The 20136-nt window shown below is 42.2% G+C and overlaps 1 protein-coding gene across 2 annotated transcripts in view; it reads right to left on the bottom strand.

The window, feature by feature from the left end:
* marchf8 (membrane-associated ring finger (C3HC4) 8) overlaps positions 1-20136 on the bottom strand; it is a 72484-nt gene that overhangs the window by 3018 nt on the left and 49330 nt on the right. The window contains exons 3-7 of one of the 2 annotated variants that reach the window (XM_070916307.1): positions 17363-17413; positions 9062-9141; positions 7692-8633; positions 2118-2298; positions 998-1133 (exon numbers count right to left, since the gene is read on the bottom strand). In XM_070916307.1, coding sequence (XP_070772408.1) covers positions 998-1133; positions 2118-2298; positions 7692-8633; positions 9062-9141; positions 17363-17413 — 1390 coding nt within the window. The remainder of the gene's footprint in view (positions 1-997; positions 1134-2117; positions 2299-7691; positions 8634-9061; positions 9142-17362; positions 17414-20136) is intronic. The other variant, XM_070916308.1, reaches the window with a different exon arrangement.

The following is a 20136-nucleotide window of genomic DNA, read 5'->3' on the forward strand; positions in this document are numbered from 1 at the left end:
TCTATGGTAAGCAGCGGGTTCCAGTTTGGCACATAAACAAAAAAATTGACTGGACACAGAATAAAAACAGACTGTGGGGTCAACAAGAAGTGCCCACAAAGTCATTAAAGGAGTAGTTTGTCATTTTGGGAAATACGCTTATTCACGTTCTCCCCTCGATGAGGCGATTGATACCACTCTAATGTCTGTAAGCTGAACATGAAGCTACAGCCAGCAGCCGGTTAGCTTAGCTTAGCACAAAGACTAGAAACAAGGGAAATCAGCTAGCTGTTTCCAGTCTTTGTGTTAACTTAAGCTAACTGGCTGCTGGCTTTACATTCATATTAAATAACTCTCAGCAAGAAAGCAAATAAGAGTATTACCCAAAATGTCAAACTATTCACTTCATTTTTTTCCTTTTACAACAAGACTAACCATGTAATTCTCATTCACACCACGCGCACAAAACTTGATCTAAGCCCCTTGAAGAAGTGCGAATGAACCAAAATCACCTCACTTTGCAATAGCAATCGCACTCTGAACGCCTCAATCTCAAACACGGTCTTAGGGTGATAGACGTAAATATCAATTTTTTAAATCTCTTTTCTTTTTTTCTTTTATCTCTTAACTTTCTCTTTTATGGACTACAGGTCTGAGATCCAAAGGGAAGTCCAAAAAACCAGACAGAAATCATCTCTAAAGAAGCACACTCTTCTACACATTAGTTCGCTCTCAGTCGTGACTTTGATGCCCACTGAGCTTCTGCGAGTGAATTACGCCCACATATTTTCCAATCTTAGAGAACATTTCACTCTATTCACACTCAATACTCATGCCACTGAATTAACACTACACAGTTATGCAGAGTTGTCATTAAATACAGTACATGAATGACTCAAGACGATGGAAGATTGTGGATGAATGGATGACATCCAACACAACATTACATCCAACACAGACAATGACGTCACGTTAATGCTTTCTTTTTGTGTGTGTGTGCGCCTGAGTCTGTGCTGACCTTGTTTGATTTCCTCTGCTGTTCTGTCGATGAGAACGTAGAGCGACCACACCACGCAGGTGATGGCGATGACATGGAAGGTAACTGAACACATGATCTTCCTCCTCTCGCTCGCCGTCATCTGTAGTTTCTCCCACTGAACACGAGGAGGACAAAGGAAGGACATTTGAGGTCAAAAGGAGGCACCAACAGTGCGTTCACACACAAAAACAGAAGCATGCCTTCAAACACAGCAATTTAAGTGTCGAAACATTTGATGAGGAGCATTCAAGCTACTGTGATTAAGATCCAATGCTACCTAATGCTTCTTGGCGAGGCGAGTAAGATAGAGAAGAAAAGTGGCATACAGCACCCAGCACACAGAGGCCAGGTACCTTGTCTATCACTGGCTTCACAATACATCATCAGGAAATGAGCCCCGCGATACAAAGAAAACACAAAATACAATGCCAGCAGCATCAGATCAGTTTTGTAAATAAGCTGTATAGGCTCTCCCAACATCCAAATGCATTACTCATGTATTCAGCGATGAAATGGCACGATTGCAGGGTCATTTAGACGAAATGTTGCAGACGAAACCAAGCATCCTTTCATAAACACTTCATACCAGACCGACGTCCTCATCTCATCTAGAATTTCTTTGCGAGCTCGCACACGAACAACCTCGATGTTCACCAGTGGGATTCAGAAGCTATTACCAGCGGAGCATTTGTTTAAGGCCTTTTGTGCAGCTAATGAAGGGTGGAGGAATTTTAATTAGAGTGTCCTGCTATCTCCAGGCCACAGCGATTGATAAGAGACTTTAATGGAAGTGTACTGCCTCTAAACCATTTGAAATGAATCACACCCCCCAACCCCCCACCCCGAAAAAGTTCCGCTTATGAAAACGGCTTCAAAGCTCAGTGTCATGCTTGTGTTATCTGCGTGACAGATTGGAGACAGCTTTTGGCATTTTCAGCTTCATAACGAAGGAGTGATGTGAGCTTAGTTGGGACACTTGGAGGCAGAGCTGCGACGGCAGCCTAAATTTATCCACTGAGACTGAACTAATGAACGTGAACATTAATTGACTTTACGTTCCACTTCAGAGGAATATGCACACATGCAGACTGTGTCTTACCTTGCGCAGCGGTTTGAGCTTGGTCTCCATGATGAACTCATATTTACAGAGCTCACAGCAGCGAGTGTCGGAGCTCTTGATCCACTGCTGTAGACAGGACTGGTGGACGAAGCGCAGGCTCCCCGTGCAGTGGCATGGTGTGATCAGAGGACTCTCGTCATCCCCTTCACAGTGACAAATCCTACGGGAGCCAAAGAATACAAGTCAACACTAAGCTAGAGGCAAGACAGCTGTAATAGGAGGAAGACAGGGAAGAGGAAAGATCAAACAGAGAAAAGTTGGCAGGCAAAGCTGACAGATATTTCCCCAAACTCAAGCAAACTTGAGATATATGTCAGCAAACTTGTATCATTCTCTAGTAGTACCTATAATAAGACGAGGTGTTCAGAAAATGCTCATTTATTTCACACTTACCACAGATATTGGAAAGCATGGCAGGTGGGGGTATAATTTCACAAATATAAAAGGATATTTAGACCCTGAACGCTGGGGACAATACATGCCCCACATGAACAAACTCAATCAAGACAAACTAATTTGATTCAAAGCACTTCATTTCACTTCACTTCATTTTTAGAAAAGAACCTTCTGTATTCGAGCGACATCGCAGCACAAAATTGAACACAGAAAATCTAATCTCAGATACCGTGCTGATGTAGCAGTAGCAATCTTAGTCTCAGTGTTGGAGGAACTGATACAAGTTGCCTGTAATGATAACTCTGTTAGGCTGACACATGCAGGGAGTGCAGACAATATAATCAACAACAACTTTAACATCAACACCACCCATCATGTTCTTATGCGTGGATTATGTCATTAACTATAGAAAAGTAGATATTGTTACAATATTATTTCATACAATTCAACTGTCCATGTTTAGGTTGTATTAGTCAACTTTGCATTTGTATTACAACTACTACCAATAACTATTTCAACTGTTTGTCAGTCACTTTTAGCTATCTATAACCATTTATCGGCTGCTTGCTAACATAGTTTTCACAGACTTTCATTTGCAACACGTGGTGTTAAATTAGTTGAGCTTCTCCATCACTGCAATACACCACCACAAACCAAAAATAACCTTTGTTATCAGCCTTGAACTTTCAAAGCTTCTCAAATCTAGTATTTACTGCAATGCTACTGCCTGCACGTTTGTGATATTGTGTTCAGGCCCTGTAGATGCTCTGTAAGGTATTCTGGGCACATGTACCGACAACTGGAACATTTGATTAGGTGTCTGCTACCTCTAAGGACTGCTGGACAGTCTTTTCTCAGGAAGAGGAACCAATCAGGTTTTTAATATCACACCGAAGCGGTCCCCCTTCTCCTCCTCAAGATCACATATTGGACATTGACTGACAGGTTGGAGGACAGGAGCTATTAGTCATCCACACTAAGGAGGAGTGTATTTGTCTATTACTGTCTGTTCGGTGTAAGTGAGAGTGTATACAGACTAAAGCAGTGAGTTTCAGAGGTGAGGAACAAAATGAGGGGTTGGAGAAGGTTATTAGAGCAACCTATTACCTCCAAATCAAGTCAATATCACACCCCACTTGCAGGAAGCAGATGCTAAAGTCATTATAATCTCTGAATTCAATGTCAGGACATTGACCCTGTTGTTTAGACCAAGGCAGAGTCCTCAGTGAAGGAGCAATAAGCCCGAATCTAAGCTGCTGCTTGTTCCACCACAACTTTGATTAAAGGTCAGGCTGATGTCTCGGGCTAGACTAGCAGAGCAATTATAAAAAGACTGTTGTAGTGTAGAATAAAGTGCACATGGTTCCCTCTGCAGAGACTTCATGGTTAAATGGATACAGGCTACACAAGGGAGGGTGCAAGTAGTTATTTCAACCTATACTTCAAAGCCACTTTTTCTACTGATTCCTAGCAGCGGATGCATAAACCAGGAAAGGCTTCTACGTTTGATGCAGAGAGCGGTGGCACTTCTCTCTCGGGAAGAAAAAACAAGCAAAGAAAGGTGGAGAAGGAGATGAGACCAGGGTGTTCGACTGGGTTTGTCTTTATCCCGGTTCAAGGGAGGATAAGAACACAGGAAGACACACATGCACACCCACACGTGCCCACACACGTTAGAAAGTGAATTTCTATTTCCAGACTTAACTGATCTGGCCAGAGTGTTACAAGATTTAAAGACCAAGTGAACAAAAGGGGATAAAAATAGGTCATTTCTACGAGTTTCTCAAATAGAGGAGGAGGTGGAGGGAGTGGAATGAAGACCGAAGAGGCACAATTAACATCTCTGGAAGAGTGTTTCTGGTATTGCTATTGGTTATGGCTGGCTGCTTTGTTTGTGTTTGTTTGCATGGATCACAAGATGTTGAACTGCACATTCTCATCCCACACATACTCCACTGTACTACTCTTTCAAAAAAAAAAAAAAATCAGCCTGAGGACCTGGACTCTCTTGCTGCTCATATCGAGGCTCTGCGCCAGCAGAACTGGACCGATTTGACAAATTATTCTAATGTTGATGTGGGTTTTTTTTAAATGTAGGAGGGGATAATCATATCAAATCAAATACCTACACCTCCACATGGAGCTACAGTGGCAATAAAGTGATCAGTAAACAACATGAGTGGAAGAGACTGCAGGGATTTTTAGCTGAGAAATTTCAGTTTCAAGGAGGCTTCACCTGCTTGAAACAGCTAAAATTGTATATAAACAGGTGAAAAAGGCACTTTAAAGATAGATATTTCACAAATAGAGCACACAACATTCAGCTTCGCCATTCAAAGTAACATGTACATCCATATATTTGACAGAATAATCCCAAACCCTCTTCAGCTTACAGCTATATTTACTGTATCTGTGTCAGCAGCCGCACATTCCAAGCACTGTTAATCATGGGAGGGAAGTTAAAATTTAATTTGCGTCGCTTGAGCAGCCAAAACACACCCTGTTTAACAGTAATTTTAAGATGGCAGAGGCGCCGTTAAGAGTATGTCAACATTAAAATGTGAAAAAAACAGAGTCAGGAAATCACAAACAGCACAGGCTGAGAGGGAAACAAGCTCGGCAACATTACAGCCCTGGCGAGGCATTCACTTTCTTCCTGTTCTCTCTTGTCTGTTTCCGCGTACTTTTCTCCTGTGGCGTTCATTCGATCTTTCCACTCTTCACTCTCTCAACATGTCGCTCTAAGATCCCCTCCCTCAAGCTATTCCTTGCTCTGCCCCCGTCCTGAAATGTTTATGTATTTATTTTCAAATGAATTTTTCAACACCAATCTGTTGTTTTTGCATTTCTGCTAAACAGATTTTCATAGGGGTGGTATGGGGCAGAGTATGACATCCGAGGCGTTTTGTTCTCTCCTGTTCTCAGCCAGTTCAGTTCGGTCTGAACTGTTTAAGCTCTACACTCTGCCGGAGATACGCCGATCAGAGAAAAACACAATTCAATTAGCAGCAGCACCACTGGAAGCCATCTCCCTTTTCCCTCCTTTCCCCTCTCTGCAAGTCTTACTAGCTTACTTGTCTCTCTCTGTGTGGCCATGCTTGCCTTAAAAGAGAATATTAAATTTGCTGAGAAGAAACTTATCTTTCGGAGAAAGGTGAAGGAATTACACAGACTCCAGTTGGTTTATACTGTCAGACATAAAAGTTTAAAGGTACCCTGTAGAGCAATGTTTTTGTCCCCGTTTTGTTTATATCTGGTGCTCTACTAGTACATGCTTGAGGACCACAGAGGGCGGTAATGCCATAAGACAATAAGAAGAAGAAGAAGAAGAAGAAGAAGAAGAAAAGAGTCAAAGCAAGATGCAAGAACTGGAGAAGGTGAAAAGGCAGTCAAAGCAAAGAAATGTAAGCCTCACTGTAAAAATTGCCATTTACTTCAAAGGATGTCTATCAAATGAACTGGGGGTTAAATGACCCCCGTTTTCTACGCCTTTCTGCTGAACAGATGTAGCAGTAATGCGTCACAGAACGTAACAAGGCAACGTAACTAGCCAATGTACACAAGGATGTAAGCAGTTTTAAAAATATTCATAGAAATCTTTTGGAAATGTTTTATGGAGGAAGTAAATGCATTTAATACGTGTGTTAGGATACACACAGTGTGTTTTGGTGAGAAACGGTGAATGTAAACATGTTTGTACCTTTAGGTTTCTCTAAAAAGGTGACATTTCTGATAAGGAAAGAGACAAAGTCACCTCTTATCAAGCTCACAATCATTACTTTCTGAAATGTTGTCAATAAAAGAGCTGGCTAATAATTTACATTGCCATTCGTCTGTGAAAAACAACCACCCACACACTGTTTAACAGGTGAGGACAGCCTCTGCTCTGAGCTCACGCTTCAAGCCACCTGACAGAAAGCTGGCACGATGTGTTTGTTTGTGTGTGTGTGTGTGTGTGTGTGTGTGTGTGTGTGTGTGTGTGTGTGCGGTCACAGACTACGCAGGCTATTTGAAGCCAATAATCTGCCTCCTGATCTCTGGCCGTCACCTTGCCAATTCTAAGCTCATGTTTCTCCATCGGCCCACAGCTGACGTATAAGACGTATAATCTGGAACGGAGTACATGCACAAACCACAGCTGAGGGGACAAAAAACCCGAAACAAGACAGACATATGTAATTGATATTACTTTGTGTTTAAGACTTCGCCTGGCTGCAGTTCACTGGGTTGTTGAGAGTGAACTATTGACAGACAGATACTGTAACCCAGAAGAGCTCCACGTGATCTATGTAGGGCTCAGAATTTCTTTTCTTGGCGACATAGTAAGATCTACTGCTAGCAAGCCTCATCTGTAGGGGCCACGCAGCCATGACCTGGTCTGTAATCAAATATTACTCACAATCTGTCCTTCCTAACATGGCCTGGCTCTGCCAATCAGATTGCGCACAGACTGCCACGTGAAGAAGACTGATGACGGCCCTGTTGACCCAATCAGACGGACTCCATCGGTTCAGTGCCGTTTATTGTCCCCAGTCTGCTTCTGTTCCGCTATTTCTCACACGGAGACACACTCCATTCCTCAATACTATTAAATTTTCTACCCTAACCTCTGCGCCTCTATCTTTTCCTCAGTGTTGCCATTGCCCCCTATTCCTGCCTCTACTGCAAAGCGTGAAGCTTATGAGCAAAAATCAATCACAAATTTTCACAGCCCATATAAGACACTTTAATGCCTCATCGATCTTGTAACAATGAGAAATTATTTAAAAAGCAAAGCTCGACAGCACAATGAAAAACACAGCAGAACCCGTAGATAACAGTGAAGCAAAATGAAATGGTATGAAATGAAATGAAGTCACAGTTTTGTTCTCGACACACATGAGGGGTTGAATCGGGACAGCTGAGGAAGAGGCGTACGGTGTTGCAGTGTGTGTAGACTAAAGCATCTAGGTGTCAGGTTCTGCTGATTAACAGCTCCACTCCGAGCAGGGTGCTGCTGTGGTGTAAGGTATTTGCTGGGTAGTTACACTACAGAAGCTCTCCACTACTCCACAGGGCTCTGGGGTTTACTGCCACGTAACGGCACAGGGGTGGTCTGGGCTCTACCAAGTCACAGGAGGGGTGGGCGTGGATTACACCATCCAGACAGTCACCCACCTGCAGCAGTCCTCACATAGCGAATAAGGTGACAGTGGCCCAGTTTTCTCTGACAAAGGGGACGGGCAGCAGTCCAAGTCGCTGTCCTCATCCATATAGCACAGGGGGGCTAGAAGAGCACCTGGCCCAGCCAGGGGGACTGTGTCTGGGGTTGCCAGCTGGGCCGTGCCCTTTGGAGTTGGACTGGGCCGGTCTTCCTCAAATACGTCGTCATCTCCCAGTAGATCCTCGGGGGGAAACCCTGACTCGCTGCCTTCCAGCAGGGCACTAGAGGACTTGGTGATGTGGAGGTGAGAGGCGTAGCTACCCAGCTCAGAACACTGCAGGCTGGCCGAGGTAGAGGATCGAGAGAAGGGGAGGAGGAGACGGAGGAAGTGGGCGCTCGGAGAGTGATGAGGGTGGAGGTGGATGTTGGAAAGAGGAGGAGGAGGGGCGATGATGGCAGGGTCAGATGGGACACAATTGGCGGGAGGAATGCCCAACATGTATTTGTAGTTGTTGGTGAAGGAGGGGACGAGGTGGGGGTGGGTGCGTGTTGAGAAGGCCGGGTTTGGGTTCTGGTGTGTGGGTGCAGCCAGCTTGCTGTTGAGTGTTTGCGCCCTTCGATCTGAGCCGGGTGGCTGAGCAGGCTCGGGCTTCAGCTCCAGCTCTCCCTCAGAGCAGGTGCGGTCTATAAAGTGCAGACCGCGACAAAGACTGTCCACGCGCTGGCCTATGTCATTCAGAGACGCAGAAAACCTGAGTGAGCTGTTGGGGCGGATGTTGACGGAGGCGGGGCGGAGCAGGGAGAGCCAGTCTCGTTGTTTGGAGTGTTTGGAGGCTGGCAGAGCGTCCGTGCAGAGGGTGGTCACTGAAATACCTCCTGAACCATGACAGGTTTTACCGTTAGAATTCAACAGAACCACTGCAGTCTGCTTCTGACAGTCCTGATCCTGACTGCTGCTGTGAAAGTGTTTGTGCATGTGTGTTTGTGAAAGAGGAGTGTGATTGACCACGGTGGCAAAGGATAGCAGGAGAAGGAACGGGAAAGGACAAAGAAAGAGAAATGGAAAAGACATCATGCATTTGAAAACAAAGGAATTTGAAAAAAACGGAGATAAAAGGTTTCGGGGCCTTTGCCTCTACATGAAAATACCGAACATTTGTTACTATAAAATCCATTTTACAGCAAGTTACTCGCACCCAAGGCTACTTCTCACAGTATATTGCTCAAGGATAAAGTGTAAACCAACATCGCCCACTGATCAGGTTCTTTGCCAGTAACGAACTGATAAATAGATTCAATTTCTTGTCCTCATGTGTTCATATTATTGTGGACATAAGTTACATCACTGGCAGTGAGAATGAAATGAGGTTGGAGTGGTTTGTACCTGCAGATGTCCTGGCTGGAGGGGGAAACCGACGTCCTTGAGAAACTGCATGGAGCATTGACTGAGGTCGGGCTCCCCGCCTGAGGAACAAAACACATGCACAAAGATATAACTACAATAAGAAATAACTACTGTATTATTAAACAAACAGGATGAAATCATATTTCCTGTGTTGCCAGGGCAGGGGTCCCATGTGGGGAGATCTGATCTTCACAGAAAGAGTGAAAGCGCGTCACACACTGAAGCACAGGATGATAAAAAGGAAAAACACAATACTGGCAGTTAATCTATCTGATTAAAGTAGTGTCGGGCAAAATCTGTCTCAGTGCGTCACAGATCAGGCAAAACACCAGGCTGCCACGGAGCGAAGCACAGAGGAGACAGACTGCGAGACAGAGGGAGAGTTATGAAGAGTGAGGCGCTGAGAAAGGCACAGCTGGAGGACGTGAGGCTGCAGACTTGTTCAGACTCCACAGAGAATTTTTAAACAGATGCACCTGCAGGTACAAGGCTGTTATAATAAAAATACCTTCAGCATTATCTATTGTAGCTTTCACCAATATTTATTTTACACAAACAGCATGGTGAGGATTACTTCAAATGATCTTGGATTTTAAAAGGAAACTTCTGGTTTATTACAACTTTATTTACAAAGTATTGGCCACCATTTGTAATGGTTATGATCACATTTTACTCATCAAATTTACTGCCGAGATCCAGGAACACAACAACATCCCTACAACAAAGTCTGATGCGGCAAGAAACACGAGCGGCCAGACGACCATACGAGTAAACAAGCCAACAGATTATGTAAATGACTTTATAAGAAAACACTGAAAGTCAGTAATAAGGCTGCCTTCACGCAGTGTCGGCAGAATGGGCAAGAAGACGTCATCCCGTTATTCCAGTTTAGAGGTGTTCGTGCATTATTCCTTTATGGTGCAAGTCTTGTATTCACATCACTTATATGGAGCCGTTCATTAACAAGTGAAACAAGATTAAAACTGTGTAAATCCTTTTAAATCAGCTGAATTGATTCTATTAGTAGTAATATTGGATTTTATTTAGATGTAACTGCAAGCAATAAAGGCTTTGCAGCCATTTTGCCGCTGCTTTCTTGTCACTTCTGCAGCTGTTGTTACCAAGTGGAAGATATTGTTGCTGTCAGAAAACTCCCAATATCTCCAACTTGGAATTACAAGTCGTAGGCCGACCTGAATGTTTTCCCCTCTGGGCTGCTTGAAGTTACCGTTTGAACGATGTGATATGAACACAGGAAAACCGTGCACACACAACTACGATAAGTACGATAGGTCAAAGCTGAACCAACAAGTCAGTCTGTAGACTGTGATGGATGTTTACTACGGACGGTTTGGGTAATAACTTCACCATTTGTTTTTGTTTTCTCTTTTAAATAAGTTTGACTTTCTTGTTTAAAACCTGTATGATTGTCTGGCATTGTCAGTGCCATTATGAGGCCAAACTGGATAACACAGCATTACTATCACTTGCATTTGTCTTCTTACATACCTCAGGTCTCTACCGATCCTATAAACCTTTTAGAGAAAAACATTACACAACTACGTTTTATCATTTTTGACCAGAACATTGTTAAAAACACATAGTTTAAGGAATCCCAGGGAGTTGAGTGCTTCATTGAATGAAATGAATGAATTAGACCGGTTGTACTGTAGTCCTGGGTCATTAAAGACCAGAGGAATGCATCTGAGGGTTAATCTGGACTATTTCTTGGCCGAACACAGTGACTCCCTGGAGTCTCCCCTGACAGTGACGACAAGACTCTAAGAAGTTTTTATTAAACTTTGGACAGAGCCAAGCTAGCTGTTTCCCCCTGCTTCCAGTCTTAATGCTAAGCTAAGAGAGTGGTATCAATCTTCACATCTTAAACAAGAAAATAGCCATATGTACCTAACATGCCAGTGCTCTTCCAGAATGACGCCGCGCAGGCTGGGCAGGGAGGGATGGTTAAGAACGGGATCAGATGTGTTTGGGTTGCAAACGTAAAGACACGGGGGGGCTGGTAATTTCAATAAGAAACTAATTACCTATTGATTTCATTTCTAACTAAGGGGAAATTTATAGCTCACGGCCTGACACCGATCAATAGAAAATTCAATGTCCAGCTATGCCCTTCGGCCTGTTTTTCTGTCTGTACATGAGCAGCTCAGCTTCCCTTTAACCGTCTTTTTTCACTTGCACACAAACACACAAACATGCTGTCCTTCTCTTTTCTATTGTCATTCTTTAATAGTTAATTCAAGGTTGCAGGTTCACCACATCTTTTAATTCCCCTTTAATATTTCATTTCATCATCTTATTTTAATAGTTCACCTTCAAGGCTGAATAAATGTAAAATGAACAGACAGCACTGAGAAGTGGGTGAGAGACAGAAAGATTAGATCAAAGTGACAACACATTATTTTGCAACTAGCACTATATTTAGCTGCATAGGTGGAACATACTGCTTCATCTCTACACTTCAACAATGACTAAAAACAAAAAAGTGATGACAGGTGCTAAGCTAAAGAATCATGTGACTGAAATCTGAATATAAACCGATAAAAAAGAGGTAGATCATGATTGCACCGATGACACCAGATGGTATCTTTATTCCTTACTTTATTCTAGCTGTGTAAACATAATGTTCCAGTATTGCCTCTGTTAATCATTCATGTTGTCATCTTGTGTGAGTTGGCCGATAGATAACCAACTGAGCAGAGTCAAACAACAGAGTGATGATAACAGTGGAGATAGCTAATGGATAATGATAATAGATAATGATTAACTTCCTTACGGCCTGTACGACTCTTCAGATTTCTATTAAGCATCTCCTCTCTCATAACTGCCTCTCTTATGACGAGGACCTTTGATGAGTAAACAAGTGCCTGCGTTTAATGGATAACCAAAACACTGCAGGCGATGATATTTGAAAATTGTGTCAGGTGGCCTTGCCACTTTCTACTTTTGAAACTGAACAAAAGCCTTAAACGCTTAAATTTGTCAATTCAGTTCTTGGTTCATTCGGTTCTTTGGCTCTGATGAGCTAAATAGATCAAATCCAGCCTCACATCATATTCTCACTATATGACCTGTATATTGTGCTCGGTGAAACAGTCTCCCAACAGCTCTCATTTTCTAGACACTGGGAACTTTCAAAGTGCCTCCCAGTGAGAAGCTTCTAACAAGCAGTACGGACCAGATGTTGACAAGATGCCAATAGAAAAGCAACATAGGAAATAAGCATCAACATTCATTCTGGACCTTGAAAATAACACAAAACAATCCCAATGTGTCAACATCCACCATATAATTAAATAGAAACCTTTTCATTTTTTATGTCTGACAAAACAAAAGAACAAAAGAAAAAGGACTATTGTTCATACCATATGAGACTTGTGAGCGTTCATGTCATCTGACAACCAAAGACAGTTGTATGCTTACAGAGTTGGTCATGTGAGGGTTAAAAATACTTGACAAAGACATGTTTGTTGGTTTTCGGGCAACTTCATAATATAAAGTGCAAGTTGAATATTTCAGAGTTTTCATAAAAGTCTGAGTATCACTGTTACAATTACAACTGTTGATGTGAACGCTATTTACGAGTTGAAAAATCATAATTAGAATCACTGATAAATACTGCTAAACAGCAGGCTCATGACTTCTGAGACTGACATGTTAAAATAATCTTAAAAGACTCTTAAAAGACCAAATCATCTGTGCCCCATGTTCCTCTGGAAACGTTAATATTAAAGAGCTAATTGGAATTATTGACTAGCAGTAGCACCGATATGATGAGTTAGTTAGTCCACCGACAGAAAATTAATAAGCAACTATTTTGATAATTTACTAATCTTTTCAGTCATTTTTTAAAGCAACCTTTCAAAGAAAATGCTAAACATTTTCTTGTTCCAGCTCCTCCAATGTGACGATATGCTGCTTTTCTCTGTGATGTATGATAGCAAACTGAATATTGGTTTATCAGACTAAACAAGCAATCTGAAGTCTCCAGTCAACTGGAGCCCTGAGAAACAGTAATGGGTATGAAGAATAATATGCAGATCCATCATAAAAATAATCATTATAGTTGTAGCCCTACATAGCTGACCCACCTTTGCAGCAGAGATTGTAAATGTGGAGATAAAGTGCATTTCCATCAGTATTTATACTATTTTTTTGCCTATCTTTCATACAGTAGGTGTCATTTTACAACTTTGCAGAAAATTAAGCAATAATGGCATTTTTCACCAAAAGCATTTTGTAATAAAACCATTCAGGTCTCCAGGGACCAGAGCCAGCTTCAGTAGAAACCTGTAAAAATTAGCTATGCTGCCAGCATTCCAACAAAGAAAACAAAACAAACTATGATGTGTTCCAAGAAATTAACAATCAATTTCACTTTCTTCAAAATAGTGGCTTGGCTCAGTTCCTGGTTTCAACACCAGTGGTCTGCCAAGCTGAACAGACCAGCAGAACTGGTCCTGTAGAGCTCTGGAGGACAGACTCGGGTTGTGCACTGCAGCAATGGAGCCTGAAGAACAGCAAAACTGCAGCAGCTTGAATTTTAGAGCACCACCAGATGTTTGGCTGACTATCAACGGCAGCCCACAGAGCAGTGGGTCGCTGCTTTGTGTCTTTATAAGGAATGTAATAGTTTAATTCCTTCCCAAACAGTGTAGGAGGCATCGCGCAGCTCCCTGGCACTGTGCTACAGAGAGAAACGGCTACAGCTAAGCCTCCTGACCTCGCCGAGTGGAAAATCACCTCCTGCCAAATCAACGGGCAATCCTGAGCCCACTAAAGCTTTCAGAGCTGCTTTTATATATTCTACACTGACCATTCTTTCAGTTAACAAAAACGCTGATTATTTGCCCTCAATTCCACTTTTCTTTCACAATTCTCCAGACAATTTCTTTCTAAACAGCTCGATAAAAGACACATTCTGAATAAATGAATCAATGAACAAACAAAAACAGAGCAGACGAGAGATAATGAGTTTTTAGCTGTGGATGCACGTATACATTTATATCTAAAAACATACACCTGAATCCCCCCACAGTGACAAGCTCACTGGTGGAGGCAATATCATCTTTATGAAACAATTCACCCCCTAGCTAAATGCTGCAGCTTGTTTTCCTGTTATTATATAAATCTTTCTCTCCTGGTGTGTGTGTGTGTGTGTGTGTGTGTGTGTGTGTCTCATGACAGGTATTACAGTGGGAGTGTTACAAGTTACTGGATACCTGGAGAGTTGATGTTTTTCTGAGTCATCCTCAGAGAGGAGAACGCTGTTTGATTAAGGAAAACACCAACAGTTCAGCGACTGTCAACGCGAAAAAAAGTCAGAAGTTAGACAGCAAAAAAAGACCACAAGTATCCTGCCTGGTTATCAGTATAAAACTGGAGCACGTACTTTGACAGAATGAACAAATTCTTTGGATGTTTGAGCTTTCAAATACAAATGATCCAGACTGTATTGTCATGCCAAGCTTGAGATGTTATGAAATACCCTCTCTCAGGCCGATGCTGTGGTTATTTATGTAGGGAGAGATATCTTTGAAGTAGGTCAACAATTGGATACGAGCACATTCATTTTTGATTTGATCTGACACGAGCCGATGTGATTCAGCTTGAATCTGTGCCATGTGAAGCAACGCAGGGTTTGTTTTGGTGTCCTGATTTTGAATCTGGCTGGAGCTCATGTGGAAACGACTGAAAACAAATCACGTATCAGTCAAGATCCTCCATTAAACTGTCACCAGCTGCTCGTACAGACAAGATGCACATGTAAATGAACGGAGGTTCCTACCAGCTGTACATTTAGCTGTGATCCATAAAGTGCCTTTATCTTTCATTTTCCGGAGCTTTGCATCATAAATGAACTTGACCTACATTTTGTATTCTTTGAGCAAAAAGGAACATTTGAGTCACTGCTAGAAATATGAAAATCTTCCATCTCATCCTGCCAATACTGCAGAGAGCGGGGAAACTGCATATATGCATAAAATAATCTTCTGATCATATCCCGATCCAAGCAGCTTCCAGGGAAAGTGGTTTCAGGGAGACGGTGTGTTACCCAAAATGTATTACACCTCTATATCAATCCACTGTTAAATCTTGTGTTTTCAGTTTAAGTCTTTGACGACATCTGTCAAGAGTTTAGAGAGGACTTCTATTCTATTTCCTTGCTCAGGTATCCTGAACTGGTCTAGAGATTCAAACCAGCAACCTTTCCAGTCACAAGCTGACTCACTCTCTTTAACCGTTGACACTCCTGACAGACTCGTCTGCCCAGAGAACAATTAATACAGATTTAAAACCTGCCAGTCACTGGTATTTCCCTTTAGAAAGAAGCAGGGAACGCCAGCTGGCAGGCAGACTGCCGATTATTAATTAAATCTGTCAAACTTAAGAGCCTTGTTCATACTTTATGTCCATCACTCCATTACACGGACGTTTATCAGAAGAATGCCGGCCTAGGTAGGACATTCAATGACAATGCATGGTGTCCAGAAACAGTTAACTAATTAAATCCACCCCTCCGTTCACGGATGAGAAAACTGGCACTCAGATTTCTTGGCCATCTCGTGTGTGGAATCATTTCCATTACATATTTATAAATCCAGCCTTATTGTTCAAACTAGACTGAATATTTGAAATTACCGTGGTGTCCCAAGCTGATCTGCAACATCAATAACTGAGCCTCACAAGCCATGTTTAAATTGATCGGTTTCAGCTATTTTAAGCCTCATCATACTATCAAACCACACTATCCTGCCACAGCAGCTCCAGCCAACACTGTACTCTCCACAGACAGACAACAAAAACCTGCTGGAAACCATTAAAGGAATCGACATTTTGGGAAATATGCTTATTCACTATCTTGCCAAGAGTTTGCAGAGAAGTTTGATACCACTCATAACTGATATAACTGAAATATAAGGCTAATTAAACTAATGAGATACAATATGCTAATCAATGAGCTTGAAAGATGCTGGTAGGTTGTGTTACCTTCAAACAGAGCTAAGCTAGCTGTTTGCCCCTGTTTCCAGTCTGTACACCAATACGTTATTACCCAATTTGACTGTTGTAAACATTTGATTTCGCAGGTGGACTTTCTGGTTCAACTTTGGCAGACTTTGTACCGACTGCACACAACACACTTTTACAATACAATGGACATTTTGGATCTATTCACTTTTGGTTTCACTATCAAATCAGTGGTGTCGATAAAAGGGTTAAATTGGGGATATCATGTTGCTTGCCTAAATATACTCTTGTTATAAAGCTGTGGTGTTTGGATCTCTCAAATTTAACTGGGGAGCAAAATGTTATCATATCCAAGAATGACAACCAAAATTACAAGACGCAAAATAAAGGTATAAAAGTACAGAATTCTCCTTTAAACCAGGTTAATTTTACTGTCCTCAAAGTGCGCGTTGTGCAGCTCTACTGTAGTGAAAAATGTGAATATTGTGTCATGATTCTATATGTTAAATATACATGTTAATATCATATTGAATATTGACTTAAATATGATATACGAAAAGACTCAGGCCGTGATCAGGTGCATGAAACCTCCCGAGCAGCATGAGGGTACTAATGTCTACAGTCTACATATGAATTCAACAAATGTCAAATCATCAACTCCATAAATGATCAGGGAGTCAGGTTATGTAAAGCGGTCTGTGTTTGTTTTACTCAGCCATACAGTATACGCCTCTCTCCCGAGTCTCCTCACGTTTAAAGAGTGACCGGCTCGAGGATCAAACATTATTGCCGGAGCGGTCCCGTGGTGATGAGGTGACCCTGACATCTATTAGCACAAGTAAAGGGTTTATCCTATAAGAGGCTCAGCAGAACAAGGATTGAAACCCTGGAGTCGGACTCAATGCAGGCCGTAGCTTTGCCTGAGGGAGCGATGGAGGGGAGAGGGAGGAGAGAGGGGAGAAAATAGAGAAAGACAAGAGTCAGAGAGAGAAGAGATTTGTCTGACAGAGAGCCACACTGAGATGAGGAGCCGAGGTCACGTCTGCTCTCGGGAGGTTGATCAGAGAGGCAGCTCTGATGGGGACGATGTGATGCGAGAGAGGCAGGTTATCTATCAGCCGCTCTCACTCCACTGCATACATATCTGTCCTGTCTGTCATTCTCTGCCTTCCTCCAGAGCTCACCTCACCACCGCCCTCCTGTCTTTATGTTCTCTCTCTTTTCTCTCTCTGTGGCGGAGGAAGGCCATACATCATTCATTCAAATTTTTCCATTTGTGTGTGCTTTGCTCACCTTTGATATATTGCTGGACCTGCTTGCTGAATGACCCAGAGGCTTTTCATTCTGCGAAAGAGGAAAAGAAAGACGGTTCCAGTGAGTGAAAAAAACACATTCAGAAACAGAAAAGAAATGTTGGCCAGTCTACACATGCATTCTGCAGTGAGAACTGACATATGTCCTATAATTACTATCTGCATCACACTTTATTTATAATGAATGGTGCTGTACAAAGACAGCTGTTTGATATAAACACATAATTCACATTTGACCATTTGAAACAGAGCAAACATTCACAGGAAATGTTTGCCAACACAACAAACTGTTAACAAGACTAAGAATCTACATGTGTAGACCTTCAAGTGGGCACATGGGCGCATTAAGCTAAATGCTAACATTAGCACACTAACATGCTCACAATGACAATGCCAACATCCTGGTGTTTAGCAGTTACAATGTTTACCATGCTCACCAGCTTAGATTAGCTTGACAGCATGCTAACATTTGCTAATTAGCACTAAACACAAAATACAGTTGAGGCTGAATGACTGATCTGATGACGATCTATGGAAAGTAAAAGGACCACCAAAGTTATTTCCATTCATCCTGAGGGGAACATGAATGTCTGAACCAAATTTCAATCCATTCAAAGTTCAATACATTCAACAGTTGTCAAGACATTTAACTAAAATCCAAAAATGTCAACCTCATGGTGGCGCTTGAGGTAAAGTCAGTAGGAATAGGGATTCATGGTTTGTCTCCTAACAAGCACAGAAAAACTGAATTTCTCAGCAGCTCAGGGGCCTGTGAGTCTGAGCTGTTTGGCATCTTAAGTTGGTAAATCAAGTTCTTCTGGCACGAGACAAAAGGAGGACAAGCTGATTACATAACGCATCCGTCCAAACTCCAAATCAAATGGTGTCACAATATTTGTATCATTACCCAGGGAGTGAAACAGGCCAATACTGTCAGCATTCAGCATAGTCAAGTTTTGTTTTGAGGCTGTAATGATCCTCAATTCCCACTCAGTGTTCTCGGCTTGCATCAGAGACTCAGATAAACAGCCACTGGGGTGTTTTGCTGCATTTAGTGTTGGTATTAAAGCCTTGCGTGGTTCCTTAATGAGTAATCAATCATAGTTACATAATGCTGAGTTCACATCGGGTCTGACAAGACTGTGGTGCTCTATGGGGAGAGTGTTTTAACTGTCTATACACTGTACACATGGAGGCACAGCCAGATTAAACTGTTAGGGGGCAGTTTAAGATTTAAGATTTCCTCCAAGCTCCCATCAAGTACAGTGCACACAGTAGACCACACATGGAAGCTTTATTATATAACCGGAGTCCCGGAAATCAACCAGTACTCCTATGCAGGACAAATACAATCTGACCCAACATTTCAAGTTGTTTGTTAAAAAAAAAAAAAAAGTTTATTTTCTGAAATTTGACTTGATGATGGGGTGGCATGAACATACTGTATGTACAAACTTTTCATGGCAATCCATCGAATAGTTGTTGAGATAATTCAGACCAACAGACAGACATTGCCGTCCCAAGCTAGCCACTTAACAACTTCTACACTACACTGATTTCTGCACTGGCAGATTTTTTTTCCACTTGTTTTAAGAAAATAAGGTTTTTAGAACTCAATAATTGATAGAAATGATCTGATAAGAGGGAGATTTTGCAGTGAACCTGGAACTTTTGGGGACCCTGGAGGTCTGGAGCCTGTTGGTAATCCAGTCTCTCTTTCTCTCTCTCTCTCTCTACATTAACCTTGACACGAGAAACTCATGAACCGTGAGTCCACACACACACACCCACACACACACACCCACACACACACACACACACACCCATCCCCACCCCCCCCCACACACACACACACACACACCATACCACTAAGAGACTACTACACAATGTGCCTCTAATTCTTAATTACTTTAGCGCTTCACTTGTGTCCTCGCCATGACTAGTTGCCATGGTGATAGAGGACTACTGTATGTGCCAAGTCTCTCCATCACTCTCTGCTTCTCCCTGCTTCCCTCCATCTTCATCCTTATTTTCGTCCCGTCTCACTAAAGTGCCTGAGGACATTAACACAATACACACACTGGACTGTGGTCACACAGACCCTCCCAGCCATGCTGATAAGACGACAACTTGGATATGCTTTCTGAGATCCAACGATGATTAAATATTTTCCTCAGCGTTTGGATGCAAGTTCAGGACTGTTTGCATTATCCAAATATAACAAATTCCTGACCTTTAAACTACTGTCACGCCCTCATCTGATCTTATTGGGAGCAAAGGGCTATGGATTTGTAGTCAGTGCAGAGAGTGTAATTAAAACACACATCATAGATCTACAACAGTCGACTGGTCACAGAGGAATAGAAACAGTTTCCATTATCTGATGAGGCAAAGAGCTGACATTAAGAAGTAGAAAAATATTTCTAAATAAACATCTATACGTAATTTCCTGTCACTTTGACAAACCAAAATGTCAGCTGCAAGCTTCTGGCCATTATCTCCAATCTCGAACATCTTCATCTTGTATTTGACTCAGCTGACCTCATGTAAGACGCACTTCCTGGCTGATGCATAGACACAGCTTGAAGGCTTTGATTCGTATGCTAAAGTATAGAAATGAGAACAGAAAAAGCCTAAAAAGACCATTGAAGTTTGTATGTTTTCAGTGGCTCTAAAGATATAACTGCAAAGAGAGGCATGAGCTCAGTCTCTTACTGTACGAGTGGATTAAAATGAAGCAGCTCTCCTCCGTCT

The sequence above is a fragment of the Enoplosus armatus genome, chromosome 12, assembly GCF_043641665.1.
Source record: "Enoplosus armatus isolate fEnoArm2 chromosome 12, fEnoArm2.hap1, whole genome shotgun sequence".
NCBI lineage: Eukaryota > Metazoa > Chordata > Actinopteri > Centrarchiformes > Enoplosidae > Enoplosus > Enoplosus armatus.